A 16,085-nucleotide genomic window follows, 5' to 3' on the forward strand; every position below is an offset into this window, starting at 1 on the left:
AGACAGATAACAGTACATAATGTTTATGCATAATAGAAGCATTTTACAGTTTACTGTAGAACAAACACACCTATGAGACTCTCGTTAAATATTTGTCTTTTCTTTACATAGCTCACAAAAGAGAAGGAGCATGGCAAGCTCAATCCACGACCTGGAAAGGTGAGTTTTTCTGAACAGACCTTCCATTTTCACAGTGATATTAAATTAATTACCTTATTAATGGCCTGATTGATCAGGCCAGACCAAGCCCTGCAGGTCCATACACTCTACTGAATATGCACATTATAGAAAAGAAAAAGTGACAGAATGTTCTTGATTTTCCCTTGTGATGAAAGCCAGAGGCTGGTATTTAAGAGCAGGTGAGAGAGATTAGTGGGTGTGTAACAGGCCCGGAGGCTCCTCTTACAGTGCTAATTGATCCAAGAGCACGTTCAGTCCTGCTCATCTGCTGAACCAGCTGATCATTATAGAGTGAATAGTAAAATACATGAATAAAATAAACTAGATTTACATTTCCAGAAGTAAATACCAGTACTTGCAAAGTTTTAGGATAGTGTATAATGGTGCTTCTTGTGTTAATTTGGTGAAAAACTTTGAAAAACATGTCTTTATGTATTTAATGTGTTAAACATTTTGAATCTACTTGGCTGCAATGGCTGTTTGGTCGAGATGATGGTTCCTCTGATTTATAAAAAAAAACACTTTCAAGCTATTTCAGAGCAAATATATAATTATCTATAAATACCAAAAAAATCATCAAAAGGCTGAAAAATATTGAGATATACAAGATATATTTTTGTAGCCATTCCTAATTCATCAGGGTTAGGACCTGCAGGTCTTGAAAAAATGTAAAAGGTCTTGAAAAAGGTATTAAAAAGTATTACATTGTTAATGCTGATACCTTACAAAAAAATCTAGAGTTATGACTAAATTGCTGCAAACTTGCTGCAAATTTCCCCGTTATTTACACATGCAAATGAGCTTGTGATTCACCGCAAGTATTTGCTAGAAGTTTGCAGCTCTTCACCGATAGTGGTGAACCTGCAGTAAACCTTTGGCAACAATGAGATTGCCGCAAAGCTTATTTGCATGCGAAAATAATGAATGGTGAATTTGCGGCAAATTTTCAGAAAGTTTGCAGCAAGTTTGCCATAACTCTCCATTTTTGTAAGTGTGCAGATACCCTCAGTTATATAATTTAGCCTAAGAAAGAATGTTTATCACTTCTGTTATCATTAGTATCAAGTGCACAGGATTACTGTCTGGTGCAATGTATGTGAGTGGAGTGGAGCGGCAACAATTTCCCCTCCGTGCTCAAAGCATTCTTTAATCACTCTGCTCCAGCTCCACTCTGGGTTGTCCATTTCCCGCTCCTCGCTCGTTCCGCGCTCCTGGATTAGAGAAAACCCGCTCCATGTTCGCTCCATGGCTAAATTAGTGCCTAACTACCTCTCCACTGTAAAGTTATTTCAGTATGCTTTTTAATATCACAACCTTCAATGCCAAAGGTGTATTAAATAAAAATTAAATACACAATACTAGAAGAAAAGCTACAATGTGCTTTATTAGAACACTAACATTAGCCCAAGATTAAATTAAATAATTTTTATAGTTTACTTTTGAAACATATCGGCAGCATTCTCTGGGTTTGATCAATTAAATAAATTGCTAGATGCAAAAAAAAAAAAAAAACATTCAATTAAATTAAAATATAAATTACCAAACGCATTTTTTAAATATAAATTACCAGAGCAAAAACCAAACATTAAATTAAATCAAATTAATAAATTACCAAAAAAAACAATATATATATATAATAATAATAATAAATAAATAAATGATTAGGCCTATGTATTATTGCCTAATTATTGCCTATTATTTTTTATTATTGCACTTTTTTTAATTAACCTTGCCCTATAATTCTGTGAACGAAAAAAAAAAACATTCTCAGAATGTTCTACACTTTTTTTAATCAAAACTAGATTAGACTGTCAAATCTATATGTCTAATGCAGAGTTTACTTTTAGAAATACTAGCGTTTTAAGATTTTAAATCTTCCTCTATTCGCATTTGCTGAGCTTCTTCATCTGCAAAAGTATAATGGATAAATTAGCCTACGGCACTAAAATAAATGTAGATGGCAATCGATTAAAGTCAAACTATGCAATATTAACATATTGATTAGTTCAGTTGGTGTTTTACGTCATTAAAAGTTCAATTCTATTTAATGTGGGACATAATAGCCTACAGTTAAGATTGAGATGCATTAGATTAGAATGCTGATATGATTATTCAAAATATTTAATAGGGGATATATTTATTACTGACCTTTAGATTTTCTCTCCACATGTGAATGGATTATCATCGTGTTTTTTGGACACGTCTTTTAGGAATTCACAACAAACCTTTGATCGTGGCAATCACCTCCCCACTCGTGTTCTCCTTCGCCATCCCATCATTAATTTTCACTATATTCCAGTTGATGTAAGAATAAAGAGATGAGACACAAGCATGTAGTTAAGTCAAGCTTTACCGCAAGCTTATCTCAATAATAGGGAGCATTAAAACAGAAAGCGAAAGTAACATTCGTGCTGGAGTTCGAACATTACTAAGTGCCGCTAGATTTTATATTAGTATTTTTATTTTTTTTATCACATTCTTTCTGGTTATATCAGAAATTCCATCTTTCCTTCATGCCAATAGTGTTTAACACTGCTTAACGTGGTGAATTATTGCATTAAGGTCCGTTAACAGGTGTTTTGCCCGTGATGGATCATTAGTGGAGTGCTCTTGGAGCGAGAGAAAACAATGACGCTCCGATTTTTTAAAAACCCGCTCCATGCTCCAGGCAAAACCATGCCACTCCACTCCTTGCTCCACTCCCACTCTGCTCCACTCACATACTCTGGTCTGGTGGGAACAATATACCACAATGGCTCTAGTCCAAAAATTAGTGAGCTGCTTTGCTGTCTACTGCCTTCATCCTAAATGAAATACAAACTCATATATGACCAATTTAAAATGCTCTGCATTGCCAGCAACAGATACAAATAGTGCTTTTCATACAAAGCACACAGGGGACTCAACTCATAATTGTTTTCAAGAGAGTTTGGCATTAGTATGTTGCTAAGCTAGTGGCTCATTTGGCCAAAAAAAGGTATGTCAGAAGGCAGCATAATACTGTTGCTACCTTTTGGAACAGGCTTTGTGTCCAGAGCATGCTTATGGTGCCTTAAAATGTTGTCACTATAGACAGCTCACTAGGATTTGCTTCAGAGCCAGTAATGTTATTTTTTCAAGTGTACATGATAAACAGTAACTTGCCACAACATTTGTTACTTCACATCTATATTTAATTTATTATCTGTATATTGAATTGGGTGGCTCTCAATTTCACCACGCATTGTACATCTGTAATGGATCAGTTTTGCTTGACATTCCTGAGTTATTCATCATAGGTAAATTGAGGGATTTAGAGAAGGTCACCTGAAACTGGATTGTCAAGATTATTCTTGCATATTGTTATGTCTATATGATTTATTTAATCCTCTGACATTTACAGGTTGTATTATTAGTCAATATAAAATTGCAGCTTTAAGGTTGTGAGACAACCACAGAAAAGTAGGACAATGCACTCTGTTTCACTGGCTGCTTAAGATGAACAACAATGGTCCCTTGTCCAATAATAGTGCATCTGCTGCTCCTAGTGGTTAAAGTTGTAATAATAAACAATGCAGGACTTGTGGAGTCAAGGATTTGGGGGGAGGTTTTTTTTAAACCCTTTCTTCCTTTATCAGATGTTAATATATGACCAGCCTGGACTGACCGGCCAGAGAATTGAAGTGCGTGGTGATGTTGTGGATGCTACACCATGGGAGTTTACAGACATAATTTCAATCAGAGTGATTAGAGGAGGGTAAGTAGAAAGAGCACACACCGACAAGCCCGTTTCGAGGCATAGGTGAACGGCCTGGCATACAAACGATTTGCACCCCCAGGTGCAAGGCCACATAAGGGACAAGGTGGCACTGGTCCACCCATAGTGACAGCTGGTCCACCCATCATAGCTGTCGTAATTTAGTTGTTTGGAAATAACGAGAAAAGCCAAACAAATTAGCTTATCTTAGCTGATAATTAGCTGATCTTAATTATCATGCCGCCCTTCCAATACAGGCATGTTTGAAATGCAGTCCGAAGAAAATGAACCAACTCTACACAACATTAAAATTAAAACCTTTCAGGGTTGACACATAATGTACACCCAACACATTTCATCTGAATGTATCAAACTCTTCACTCAAGCACAGCATAAACTATCAAACAGTCATGACATATGAAATATTCATGAATGAAATTGGTTACTTACAGTTTTTCGTCCAATAGTCCAATTTTAACGGCCCCATCTTTCAATAACAGTTCCTTTGCAAAGCTTGAATCATATTGTGACTGTTTCACAAGCAATTCACACCGAAATCTTCTGAATACACAAATGTAATACAATACATGGTGATGTTGGGTGCTTCAACCAGCTTCAACAGGCCAAAGCAGAGATGCTGATCTTCACATCTCACATCTTCCATGTTTGTTTACACACAGGACTGCATGTGTTTCTCCCAGCCAGTGGCAGCAGCAGAATGAGACGCGTCTTTTAAATTTCCACTTGTACCGCTCTTAAAACGCAGCGCACATCGCCGGAAATGCATCAAAACAATCAAAGATGTTTACAAAGACCAACAATTAAAAATAGCACAGATGGGTGCAAAAAAAACGTGCAGGACGCCTTCCAAACAGCACAACAGCAAGACAGCGCAGCTGAATGAAACACAATGGGGGATCTTTTTTTTATAGTTATAACTTGACATCGCATCTTTTAAAAGCTGCACGAGATGTATGATAATGGTCAAAGCTGTTCGTCTAGTGCGTGTTTATGTAGAAAAACATTTAAATCCAAACAGGCACATTAAGGTGTCCTGTGTAAGTCCACTTTGGATGAATCTCCCATGACAGGCCCATATCACTCCGCTTCACCTATGTGACTGAGTGAGCAGTAGTGGGTGGGGCCAAGGGTGCAATGACGGAAAAATAGGTGTTGCATATTCAGATGTATTTGGTCCTTGTGACATCACATGTTCCATGAATTCCAAATGAGGCATTTTTACAGCTTGGTTTAAATAAATGCTCTTTTTCTATTAAGGAGGAAGTTTTCAGTTCTGAAACTTACAGAATGTTTTTACAGTACAATGGTCAAAAGATCAAGAAAAATTGTATTCCTCATGTCATGACCCCTTTAAGACTTGTTTTCAGACAATTTATCTTGTATTAAGTTTATTTTTCTCATCAGACTGGCTTTTTTGTTTTATTTTTAAGTCTAATGCATTTTAGTGAGGTTCATGCTTATTCTTACAGTTTATGCTATTTTTATGGGGTAAGAAAAATTCATTCAAAATGTATTCTATAAAAAATCTTATCTTACATGATTGTTCTTTTCAAGTGAATTGAACTTGTTTCAAGTATGTTTAGTTATTTCACTGGAAAACTAGACAAGTTCTGTGCAACCTTTCTTTGTCACTTCTCTCTGATGACCCTACATTCGTTCTCTGATGGGATTGCATGAATGTTTATGCATGACCATAAAACTTTTGTCATAGTGGGCACATAATTTACTGTGCATGCTCATAATATGTCCCCAATTTCTTCTTCCCAAGTTGGGTGTTGTATGAGAAACCAGACTTCAAAGGGGAAAAGATAGCTCTGGATGAGGGGGATATAGAGCTGTCAAACCCATTCAAACTGCCAGATGAAGAAGAGGTTCATGAGCAGAATAGAACAGCACAGGATAATGGAGAAGAGGACCAAGAGTCCAAGCCACAGCCAAAGAGGAAGTTCGTCATTGGATCCATACGGCGAGCAGTGAGGGTATGTCATGCTTGTGTTTGTTGACATACAAGATTAGGTCTACCAATTGCACATTTTCTATCATATCTTATGTTAACTGCAATTTAAAGCCTGAACTGATTGTTTTGGATTCGTGCACTTAATTTTTAAAGAATACTTATGTGGAGCAGGAATTTGAGCCATTGCATAAATAGAGACCAAGTGTCTGGATATGGTTGAAGTGACTGTGAACTACTACTGGTTTCTGTAAGAACTTAACTGGTGTCTAGTATAACCATCATAAGCCAGATCTGATCGTAGTGCGCCCCCCTGTGTCATGAAGCAGAATTGTGCCTATATTTGGTAGTGCTTCCAATGCCTTTAAGGTCAAGAGTATGATTTTTTTCTATTTTAATACCAGCTTAATATGCAGAGCCAACTATAAGTAAGACGTTCATAGGTAGTGTTTTGATATGCTATCAAAACACTGCTCTGTTTAATTAAGCATTCCGACAAGTCTGACATAGCAACATTGGCTCAACCATTGGCATGAGTTTGGGTCGGTACTATCTGTCAATTCTGTGATACAGAATGTGGTGTGGAAATTACACACTTCACCTTTAAAGTCCCTCTGATGTGCCTTGACGAGCAGTTTTCTTTCGCCTGTTGACGTATTTCCTACTGAAACATGAAGTTGGGGCGGAACTTGTTGAACAGCTTGTGCCTTTTAAAAAAATAACCAATAGGCTTTAGTTTACATCGCAGCGCCCGGGAAAGCCACACACACACACACACACACACACACACACACACACACACACACACCCCTGCTGTTTCTTGTGCCAGAGCCGGTGTTCTGCTGGGGAAACTAAGAAGCGATTTCAATACAGAGTCTGACCGCTTTTCCACTGACTTGAAAACCGAATGATGATCTAAATGACCATGTTACTTCATAACCAGCCCACAAACAAGCACAGCGCATCACAGTCTTTGCTTATGACGAGGCTAGAGCAGTTGTTCAAGTCAATGCAGATAAATGAGAAACGAGAGCAAATGATCACAATATCAATGTTTTTAATCACAGTATTCTAAACATAAAGAATAAAGAACACTAACTGTACATCCCAAGAAATCTCAGAAAAACGCCTGCATTAAATATATGAATTAACTCCAGCATGTTCTTTGCATCCAGCTGCTGCGTGCACTCATTGCAATGCTCCCTTTTAGTGCCCTGCCAAGGCATCATCAGCGTGGGTTAGAACACAGCCCTGTGTGCTGATCAGATGTGGGGAGAGGGTGCATTCTTATTCTAAAATGCATTTGATTGGATGTAGTTTCTCAACCTCTATGTGACGTTATGACTTTGCCTGGGTCTGTTCAGCCTGAAGAAAGACACTGCAGATTTGAAATGCCTATATTTTCTGAAAATACATTTTATCAATGTTTAGAAGTACACTAGCATATGTATTACCTTAAAGCTAATAGATATGGACTAAAAGCAGCAAAACTTCATGGGGTTTTTAAGGAACTTCTAGTTACATATGTAAACAGCATTTTTACATTCATGCTTTTGTGATTCAATACAACACCTTTTTTACATTGAACAAATTCAACTCATTTCTGCATTTGCAGGATTACAGTGTTCCAGAAATAAGTCTTTTCCCGGAGGAGAATGCAGATGGCAAAAAGGTCACATTCAGAGACACATCAGATGATGCCAGAATCTTCAGCTTTCCAATCAAAGCAAACTCCATCATCATCAATGCTGGACTGTGAGTGATCAGTGGCACTCATTTCAAAACATTTCAAACAGCATCATCACCGTAGTTTGAGAGTTAAAGTGTTTGTTTGTTGAAACCATTTGTTTGTTGTTCGCCAGCTGGTTGGTGTTTGCTGAACCCTTCTTTCAGGGCGTCCCACGAGTGCTTGAAGTTGGGGGTTTTCCCAACCCTGCTGCCTGGGGTGTCACACACCCGTATGTGAGCTCCCTGCACCCACTTAAAATAGTAAGTGTTCCCTCCTCGGTCCACTGTCCTTTTTGGCCACGAGTCTACAGAATCTAATTAAATGATTAATAAATCTATTATGTTTTGTTATTTTTTGTAGGGGGAACCTAAAGTGGAAAACCTTTATGAGCCAAAGGTAAGGTTTTTATTAAATCAACAGCCAACTAAAATAGAAATGAAATCTGTGTGTTCTTTATAGGCTTAAGGAAATACATTTTAATTAATTGATTGTATCATTTTGTTTATAACAGATTGTGATCTATGAAAAGCCTTATTTCACTGGGAAAAGCAGAGAAATCTACACCAGCATGAGAGATTTCATGACAAGAGTAGAAAGACAACAGTCATTGTTCATGTACAGTGCTGGATCCATTAAAGTTATTGGAGGATGGTAAGTATTTAATGGGATAGTTCACCATAAAATGAAAATTCTCTCATCATTTACTCACCCTCATGCCATCCCAGATGTGTGACTTATTTCCTTCTGCTGAACACAAAGATTTTTAGAAGAATATCTCAGCTCTTTTGGTCCTTACAATGCTAGTGAACGGTGACCAGACATTTGAAGCTCCAAAAATCACAAAAAGGCAGCATAAAAGTAATCCATAAGACTACAGAGGCTAAATCCATACCTTCAGAAGTGATATGATAAGTGTGGGTGAGAATCAGATCAATATTTAAGTCCTATTTTTACAACAAATCTCCACTTTCACTTTCGAAATGTGAAATAATGTGAAAGTGGAGATTTATTGTAAAAAAGAACTTAAATATTGATCTGTTTCTAAGGACCAAAAGAGCTGAGATATTCTTCTAAAAATCTTTGTTTGTTCATCAGAGGAAAGTCAGACACATCTGGGATGGCATGAGGGTGAGTAAATGATGAGAGAAATTTTACTTGTTAGGTGAACTGTCCCTTTAAGACTGAATGTGAGTGTGTGTGTGTGTTTGTTTGAGCAAGACAGAGAAAGTCAAACCGAGGGCAAGAAAACGGACATATTTGCTAAACAAGGTATGCTATGGAGTGTCTAGTTTAATTTCCTCTCTCTTTTGTTCTGTTTTTTCACTATCTGTCTTGTAGCTGGGTGGGCTATGAGAAAGAGGGTTTCCGTGGTCACCAGTATCTTTTGGAAGAGGGAGAGTACCATGACTGGCGGGTGTGGGGAGCGGTTAACTCAGAGCTGCGCTCAGTCCGAGTCATCTACGCCGTAAATGTTTTTACACAGTTCCATAATCACAATTTAGCCGTACCAGACATATGACTTTATAATTAAATGAGCTAATATGTCTTATTATGAATTAACTGTCTCAGATCTCATTTTAGTGGAATTCATTCTGGACTTCATAATTTCTTTCATGTAGGACCTGTCTGAGCCCATGCTGGTATTATTTGGGAGTCCTGAAGAGGAAAACGAGGGGGAGGAAGAACCCACATTTGAGGTGACGGAGGCAGTCGCGGATGTGGAGGTTTTTGGGTTCGGCATCAACACCAGCTCCATCCATGTGCTGAGGGGAGCGTATGTTCTGACTCTTCTTTCTCTTATCAAGAAAGAATAGCACCATCAAAGTAGTCCTTACGACTTTTGTGCGATAGTTACGACTTGTTGTGAAACCATACAATAGCTTTGTGCAAGGAACAGACTGAAAAATAATTTGAGCTACATCCGTTTAATTGAGATCAAATCATACATACTTTTTTTGATGAGTGAATTGACTTGTTGTCTTGTCCACAGATGGGTTGCCTACTCTCATGTGGATTTCTCAGGTAACCAATACGTCTTGGAGAAAGGCTTCTACAACAACTGTGGAGACTGGGGTTCTGGAGACAACCGCATCTGCTCTTTACAGCCTATTCTACCTGTAAGTTATCTTAAGAGATTTTATTTTCTATTTTCAAAGATTTTATTCACTATTCATCACAAGTCAAAAAGACTTTATCTGTATTTAACATTCTGCCCTGATAATGGCTGGATTTGTTAAGATCTTGATTTCTTTAAAGGGATAATTTACCCAAAAATGAAAATTCTCTCATCATTCACTCACCCTCATGCCATCCTAGATTAGTATGACTTTGTTTCTTCTGCAGAACACAAATGAAGATTTTTTTTAAGAATATCTCAGTTATGTTGGTCCTTCAATGCAAGTGAATTGTGACCAGACCTTTGAAGCTCCAAAAATCACATTTTTGACCACTGTAGTCTTATGGATTACTTTTATTCTGCCTTTATGTGATTTTTGGAGCTTCAAAGGTCTTGTCAGCATTTATTTGCATTGTAAGGACCGACAGAGCTGAGATATTCTTCTAGAAATCTTAATTTGTCTTCTGCAGAAGAAAAAAAGTCAAACTCATCTGGGATTGCACGAGGTTGAGTAAAAAATGTGAGACTTTTTATTTTTGGGTGAACTATAACTTTAATAAGATTGATCTTGTTATTTAAAAAATGTCAGGTTTTTAAAATGTATTTAAAAAAAAGTTATTTTAAATATTTATATAAAAAAATATATTTGTTTATTTAAATGTATTTATTTATTTAATTTTTTTTATTTTAAACATTTATTTTAAAAGGTTTTTATTTTATTACTTTTTTGTACTCTTGTTATCCGTATTATTTCTATGTAAAGCACTTTGAATTACCACTTTGTTTGAAATGAGCTATATGAATAATCTCGCCTTGCCTTGTTTATTTCAGGCACCTAGTGAAGGGCCCATCTTCAGAAATGAGGTGAGTTGATCGAGTTTTTCTCCATTTAACCGTGAAGAATGTACTCACCATCATAAATGCAGGATGCTTAGCGATACGTTTGTGCTCACTTTTGCTTTGTCCATCTGTTACTGTAGGTGCTGCTCTATTCAAAGGCAAATTTCCAGGGCACATGTAGGGTGTGTCATCAGAACCAGGGATGTTTGCCTGAAAATCTTATAGTCAAGTCATGCAGAGTGGTAGGAGGGAGGTTAGTGGGCTCTTTTTGGCATGACTTGTATGACATGGGTGCATACAGCAATAATGCAGAGCAGCTATATGTATTTCTGACTGGCACTTTGAATTTGTGTAATTCTATGCATTTCAGCTGGGTGTTGTATGAAAGAGACCGGTTCACAGGAGGCCAGTATGTTTTATCTGAAGGGTATTATCCCAACCTGACCAGCATGGGCTGTCAACCTGACTGCTATATTCGCTCTGTCAAAGCAGTTCCAATGGTGAGTAAAAACTCTGTTCATTCTTACCATTTGTTTCTGTATTAGTATTAGTATTATTAGTCATTCTAGGCTGCTGATATGTTGCATTCAGAGTGATGCAGGAACTTTAGGAAAGCTACTAGGATCACATTCCTCATCTATTATTGCTATGAACAACTGACAGTTGTTTCTTTGAGTGAGACATTTAACCAGGCCTCTGTTCATTTGAGAGAAGAATGAATGTGTATCTCTTTTATTCATTTTTGTATGGGTTTTTTCCCCTCTGTTTTAGACCTTCTCAGTGCCATCGATCTCTCTCTTTGGACGAGAGTGCTTTGAAGGTCGGGAGGTCACTTTTGATATGCAGGTTCCCAGCATGCAGGAAGAAGGCTTTAATACACAGTACCTCTCTGTCAGGGTCAACAGTGGATGGTGTGTGCGCGCTGCTTTTTAAATACTTCTTCATATTAAAATATGTTTGTTGTTTCGTGTCTATTTTGTACCAGTTTGTTTGCAGTAATACTGGTCTTTGAGGTTATTTAATATTACAGTACATGTCCATGTCCATCTCTCTGTCCTGCAGCTGGGTGTTATGTGAACATAGTAACTACAGGGGGCGCCAGTTCCTTTTGGAGCCTATTGAAATCACAAACTGGTACAAATTCAGCTCTCTCTCCAGTATCGGCTCTCTGTATCCAGTCAGACAAGTTAGTATTGCTTAAACGTCCAAATAACATTTTTTATTTCATGGGATAAACACTGAAAAACACAGATCGTGAATACATTTTTGTATTTACTTTTGTAAAAAAAAGTAATGTAAGCATTGTGTTACATACAGTACATGTTTGTCTATGCGTGTGTCCCTATAGAAAAAAAGACTGTTCCGCATAAGAAATAAGGAGACTGGCCACTATGTGTCAGTGCAGGGTGGGGTTGAGGACATGAAGACGGGCCGTGTGGTCGTATCAGAGAAGGTGGAGGGAATGAGCGATGTTTGGCTTTACAAGGACGGGCTCATCAAGAACAAGGTACATCATACATGTATTACACATAAAAAACATGGCGTGTATAGCTGTTTATAGCAATTCTTAATAACTTATTCTTTACAGGTAAAATAGATGTTAAATAATTTAGCATTTTAGTAACTTTAATATATATTCCTTATATTTTTATAATAATTGTCAATTTCTGTATTGTTGTGATACATCAATGTAAAATTAAATTGAGCAACAGAGTGATAGTCTTAATGAAACATTTATAATTCAGAGATATCTGAGATATTTTTTTTTTGATAATGACTTCTCATTTACACTGTCCTTATTTCCTCCCTCTCTGTTTCAGCTGGCTCAGTCCATGAGTCTACAGGTGGTGGGTAATGTTGAGTCAGGTGCGAAAGTGGTGCTTTGGACTGAATCACGTGTGCCAATACAGACATGGAGTGCTCAGGTCAGCGGCAAAATCTCCAGTGTCAACTTCCCAGGAATGGTGCTAGATATCAAAGGTGACACATACAGTTTATGCACAGAACACAAGCTTTAGAACAGTGTGACATCTATTATCATAAAAAATATATATACAGTATATTTTCCAATTATTGTTAATAATCCTATAATATATAATTACATATATGTTGATTGTAAAATATGGCAATAAGATTTAAAAAGGTACTGTAGTTGACATAACATGTCAAGCAGTAACAGCAGTGTCCTGCAGTATACCCAGATTTTTTTCTTTTTTTTTTTTTTTTTTACATTTACGTATTTTTTTTTAACATGACGTTTTTATTAACAAATTATTGAGAATTACTTTAAAAACTTTAAAGGATATTTATACATTTATACCTTAATTTTTCATCCAGCAGGTCTTTTGAAATGAATTACAAAAAAAAGGTATGGAGCTCCTTAGAGGACAGGGCGGGAATTTTTTTTCTGAAATAGTTTTGCGTTCCCTCACAATACGTTATGCGTGCCCTCGTGATAGTTTGCATTCCCTCACAATACATTTTACTACAGTAACCATATTTTACCATGATATTTGAAGTAAAACCATAGTAATAATACAGGAAAATGAAAACTATGGTAATAAAAATCAGAATTTTGTGGTTAATATGGTTTTACTATACAAATAATATGGTAAAACTACAGTAACCAGAAGATTACTACAATCACAGTTACTACAGTCACGCTTACTACAGTATTACTATAGTAAAGCCATGGTTTCTGCAAAAAACTGTGGTTACTACAGCCTACAATATTACTATAGTAAAACCACGTTTCCGCCAAAACTGAAACTGTCATGGTTAAAAATCGTAAAGCCAAGGTTTTACTACAGGAACCATAATTTAACTATGGTATTTGTATAGTAAAACCATAATAGCCACAAAATTATGATTTTTATTACCATAGTTTTCATTTTCCTGTATTATCACTATGGTTGTACGAATATCATGGTTAAAATATGGTTACTGTAGGAAAACCATTGTAAATCGATTGCGAGGGAACGCAAAAATATTGCTAGGGCACGTAAAACTTTTTGCGAGGGAACGCACACTATTTTGAGGGAACACAAACTATTGCGAGGGCATGCAAAAAAATAAAATAAAATCAGAATAAAATTCCCTCTCTGTCCTCTAGGGGGTTCCGTAAAAAGGTAATTTAAAAATTGTGGGAAATCATGCATTTTTCAAAGAACAAATAAACAATTACCATCAACAACATGTACTGTAAAATATTCATATTCCCTTAAACATATACATTCTAAGCTCAAATCTTGAAGATGAAAAAAAAAAGTTATAAAAAAAACTAGCAAAAAAAAAAAAAAAGTATAGAAATATAAAACAAATTACCAATGCTAGACCATTCTAATTCCTTTTTCTTTTCTTTTTTTTTTTCTTTTTTCAGGTGGTAAGACATATGACAGACAACATTTAGTGATACGAAAGGAGAATGAGGAGCAGGGGACCCAGCAGTGGGTGTTGGAGTTTGTCTAACCCTGCCCTTTCCTCTTTACACTGACTCCACACATTCCTCCTACCCTGACAAATAAAAGCACTCTGTAATCTGATTTAAGACACTTGTAGGGGGTGCCAGTGAGTCGATTTCACGTACATGCAGAGGATGAACAGAGGAACTCAACAGATTAGTTTTTCTGATCTGTAAAAGACAATTTATGTGTATTACACTGTGATCAAATACCAACTATAAACATGCTAGTTTTTATTTTATTTTATTTTTTATTATTGTCAAATGGTGGCGACTCACATCTGGGGTGTGTTATTTACACATGGTTTTAATGCAAGAGATAAAGATAATGATTTTTGAGACTTACAGCCCATAGTTTCACTCTACACAGTAATGATAGTGCTCATAGTTACCCTGGATAATGATGGGGAAGTGTAGCTTAAAAAAAACATGGAAAAAAATAGTTTTTTATCCTGTTTGTTTCCTTATACATCATTTACATCTATTTGTTGAATATACTGCATTTGCATTAGTGCCCACACTGCTGTCTTTGTTGTCATAAAAAATATATGATATATAAAATTATAAAGCCAGTGACTTCTGAAGGTCAGATATGACCTTCATTTCTATTTATTTAGTTTTTATTATTATTTTTATTTTAATTTACATGCTAATATTTTTTTTCCTGGACTTTCATTATACATCTTGGGTATAGTCTGGTATACTATAGTATTAATGTCTGCTATTCATTTATAGCCATTGCTACTGCTATTGGTGTTTATCCTGATGAGTTTCCAGTTGGTTCGGTCTGTCATCTTATTTTAAATACCAAAAAGTGTGATGTCAGAGTCAGTGTAAAATTGTAATGTTATTTTTTGGAAAACCAAGAAACATTATTCTGTAACTTTTATTTTTCAAATTTCAATGTGAAATATTATGTAACAGGGAGTGGCTTTAATTTTGTAATAAAACAAAGTATATAATATATTAATACTACTGTATATAGTTGGTTTTCAGTTGTTGTAAATAATACATTAACTTTTTTTTATCATTGAGATGTATTGATGTTTTCTCGGACCTACAGTGGGGTCCAAAAGTCTGAAACAACAATTGAAAATTATTCTATTTTGCATTTAAATTTAATTTAATTTCAGTTAAAAATTATCGGCATAACAATTTTAGCAATAAGTTGAATAGCAAAATAAAAATGAATTTCAAAATTTCTCAGTATTTGTTTTACATTTTTTTAAGATTTGAGAATGTTCTTAAGAGCATCTTGTGTGCTTCAAAGAAAGCAAGGAAATCTGACCTTTTGTTCAAAGGACAAATTTGATCTTATATGATTAGTAAAATAGTTTATTTGAAACCTAGTGCTGAATCTGAAATATTTATCATTCATTTTACATTATAATGTTTTTTGTTTCATCTTTTCAGATTTAAATTAAGATTTTGAATCTCAGACTTTCAATGTGCTCTCAGACGTTTGGGCTCACTGTATGTTAATATTTAAAAATATTTTTTCAAATACAATTTGTATCAGTATTCATATGGCTTATTTAATTAGGTACTGTAGGTCAATTCAGTTTCAGGTAGCTGTACTGGATGTATTAGCAAATGACTGTATGACTGTACTGTTCTTGTTAAACTGATATCAGATTCGATCAGCGAGATTCATATACTCCAGCATGACCTGGCTGGAACAGTGAGTCCAGCAATAGCATGTACACTACGTGTTGAAAGACTCACAAAATCTGATAGTGGTGTTTCAGCTAAAGGTAATGAGAAGTATGCAGATGTTCTGATAGATTAACTGCTAACGTGACTACAAATGCGTGACACACCTCACAATGTTGCTCTTTTAGGTGGAGATGAATCCTTGTAATGATATTTTAAACATTTGACTTGTGTTTGTATGTGTACACAGTCACTTCCAAGTTCAACTTAACGTCTCTGTTGACATTAAGTACACATTCCCACATTTCTCAAAGTATTCTCATATTCAGCGGCTATCAATTAACTGATATTGAGTGCTCTTCTTAAAGGTAAAAGTAAAATATAAACCAAAAACAT

At 35.9% G+C, this 16,085-nt stretch overlaps 1 protein-coding gene across 1 annotated transcript in view; it reads left to right on the forward strand.

Moving 5' to 3' along the window:
- Positions 1 to 16,074, forward strand: part of LOC127424919 (beta/gamma crystallin domain-containing protein 1-like) — a 39,211-nt gene extending 23,137 nt beyond the window's left edge. Inside the window, exons 3-20 of the mRNA XM_051670468.1 lie at positions 112 to 159; positions 3,798 to 3,916; positions 5,706 to 5,916; positions 7,507 to 7,646; positions 7,754 to 7,880; positions 7,981 to 8,016; positions 8,132 to 8,271; positions 8,959 to 9,085; positions 9,240 to 9,394; positions 9,611 to 9,737; positions 10,568 to 10,600; positions 10,717 to 10,829; positions 10,947 to 11,076; positions 11,348 to 11,487; positions 11,639 to 11,762; positions 11,925 to 12,083; positions 12,397 to 12,556; positions 13,956 to 16,074. Of these exons, the coding sequence (XP_051526428.1) occupies positions 112 to 159; positions 3,798 to 3,916; positions 5,706 to 5,916; positions 7,507 to 7,646; positions 7,754 to 7,880; positions 7,981 to 8,016; positions 8,132 to 8,271; positions 8,959 to 9,085; positions 9,240 to 9,394; positions 9,611 to 9,737; positions 10,568 to 10,600; positions 10,717 to 10,829; positions 10,947 to 11,076; positions 11,348 to 11,487; positions 11,639 to 11,762; positions 11,925 to 12,083; positions 12,397 to 12,556; positions 13,956 to 14,044 (2,178 nt within the window). The 3' untranslated portion in view covers positions 14,045 to 16,074. The remainder of the gene's footprint in view (positions 1 to 111; positions 160 to 3,797; positions 3,917 to 5,705; positions 5,917 to 7,506; positions 7,647 to 7,753; positions 7,881 to 7,980; positions 8,017 to 8,131; positions 8,272 to 8,958; positions 9,086 to 9,239; positions 9,395 to 9,610; positions 9,738 to 10,567; positions 10,601 to 10,716; positions 10,830 to 10,946; positions 11,077 to 11,347; positions 11,488 to 11,638; positions 11,763 to 11,924; positions 12,084 to 12,396; positions 12,557 to 13,955) is intronic.
- The last annotated feature ends 11 nt before the right edge of the window (positions 16,075 to 16,085 follow it).

This window comes from Myxocyprinus asiaticus, chromosome 34 (genome assembly GCF_019703515.2).
Source record: "Myxocyprinus asiaticus isolate MX2 ecotype Aquarium Trade chromosome 34, UBuf_Myxa_2, whole genome shotgun sequence".
Classification (NCBI taxonomy): Eukaryota; Metazoa; Chordata; class Actinopteri; order Cypriniformes; family Catostomidae; genus Myxocyprinus; species Myxocyprinus asiaticus.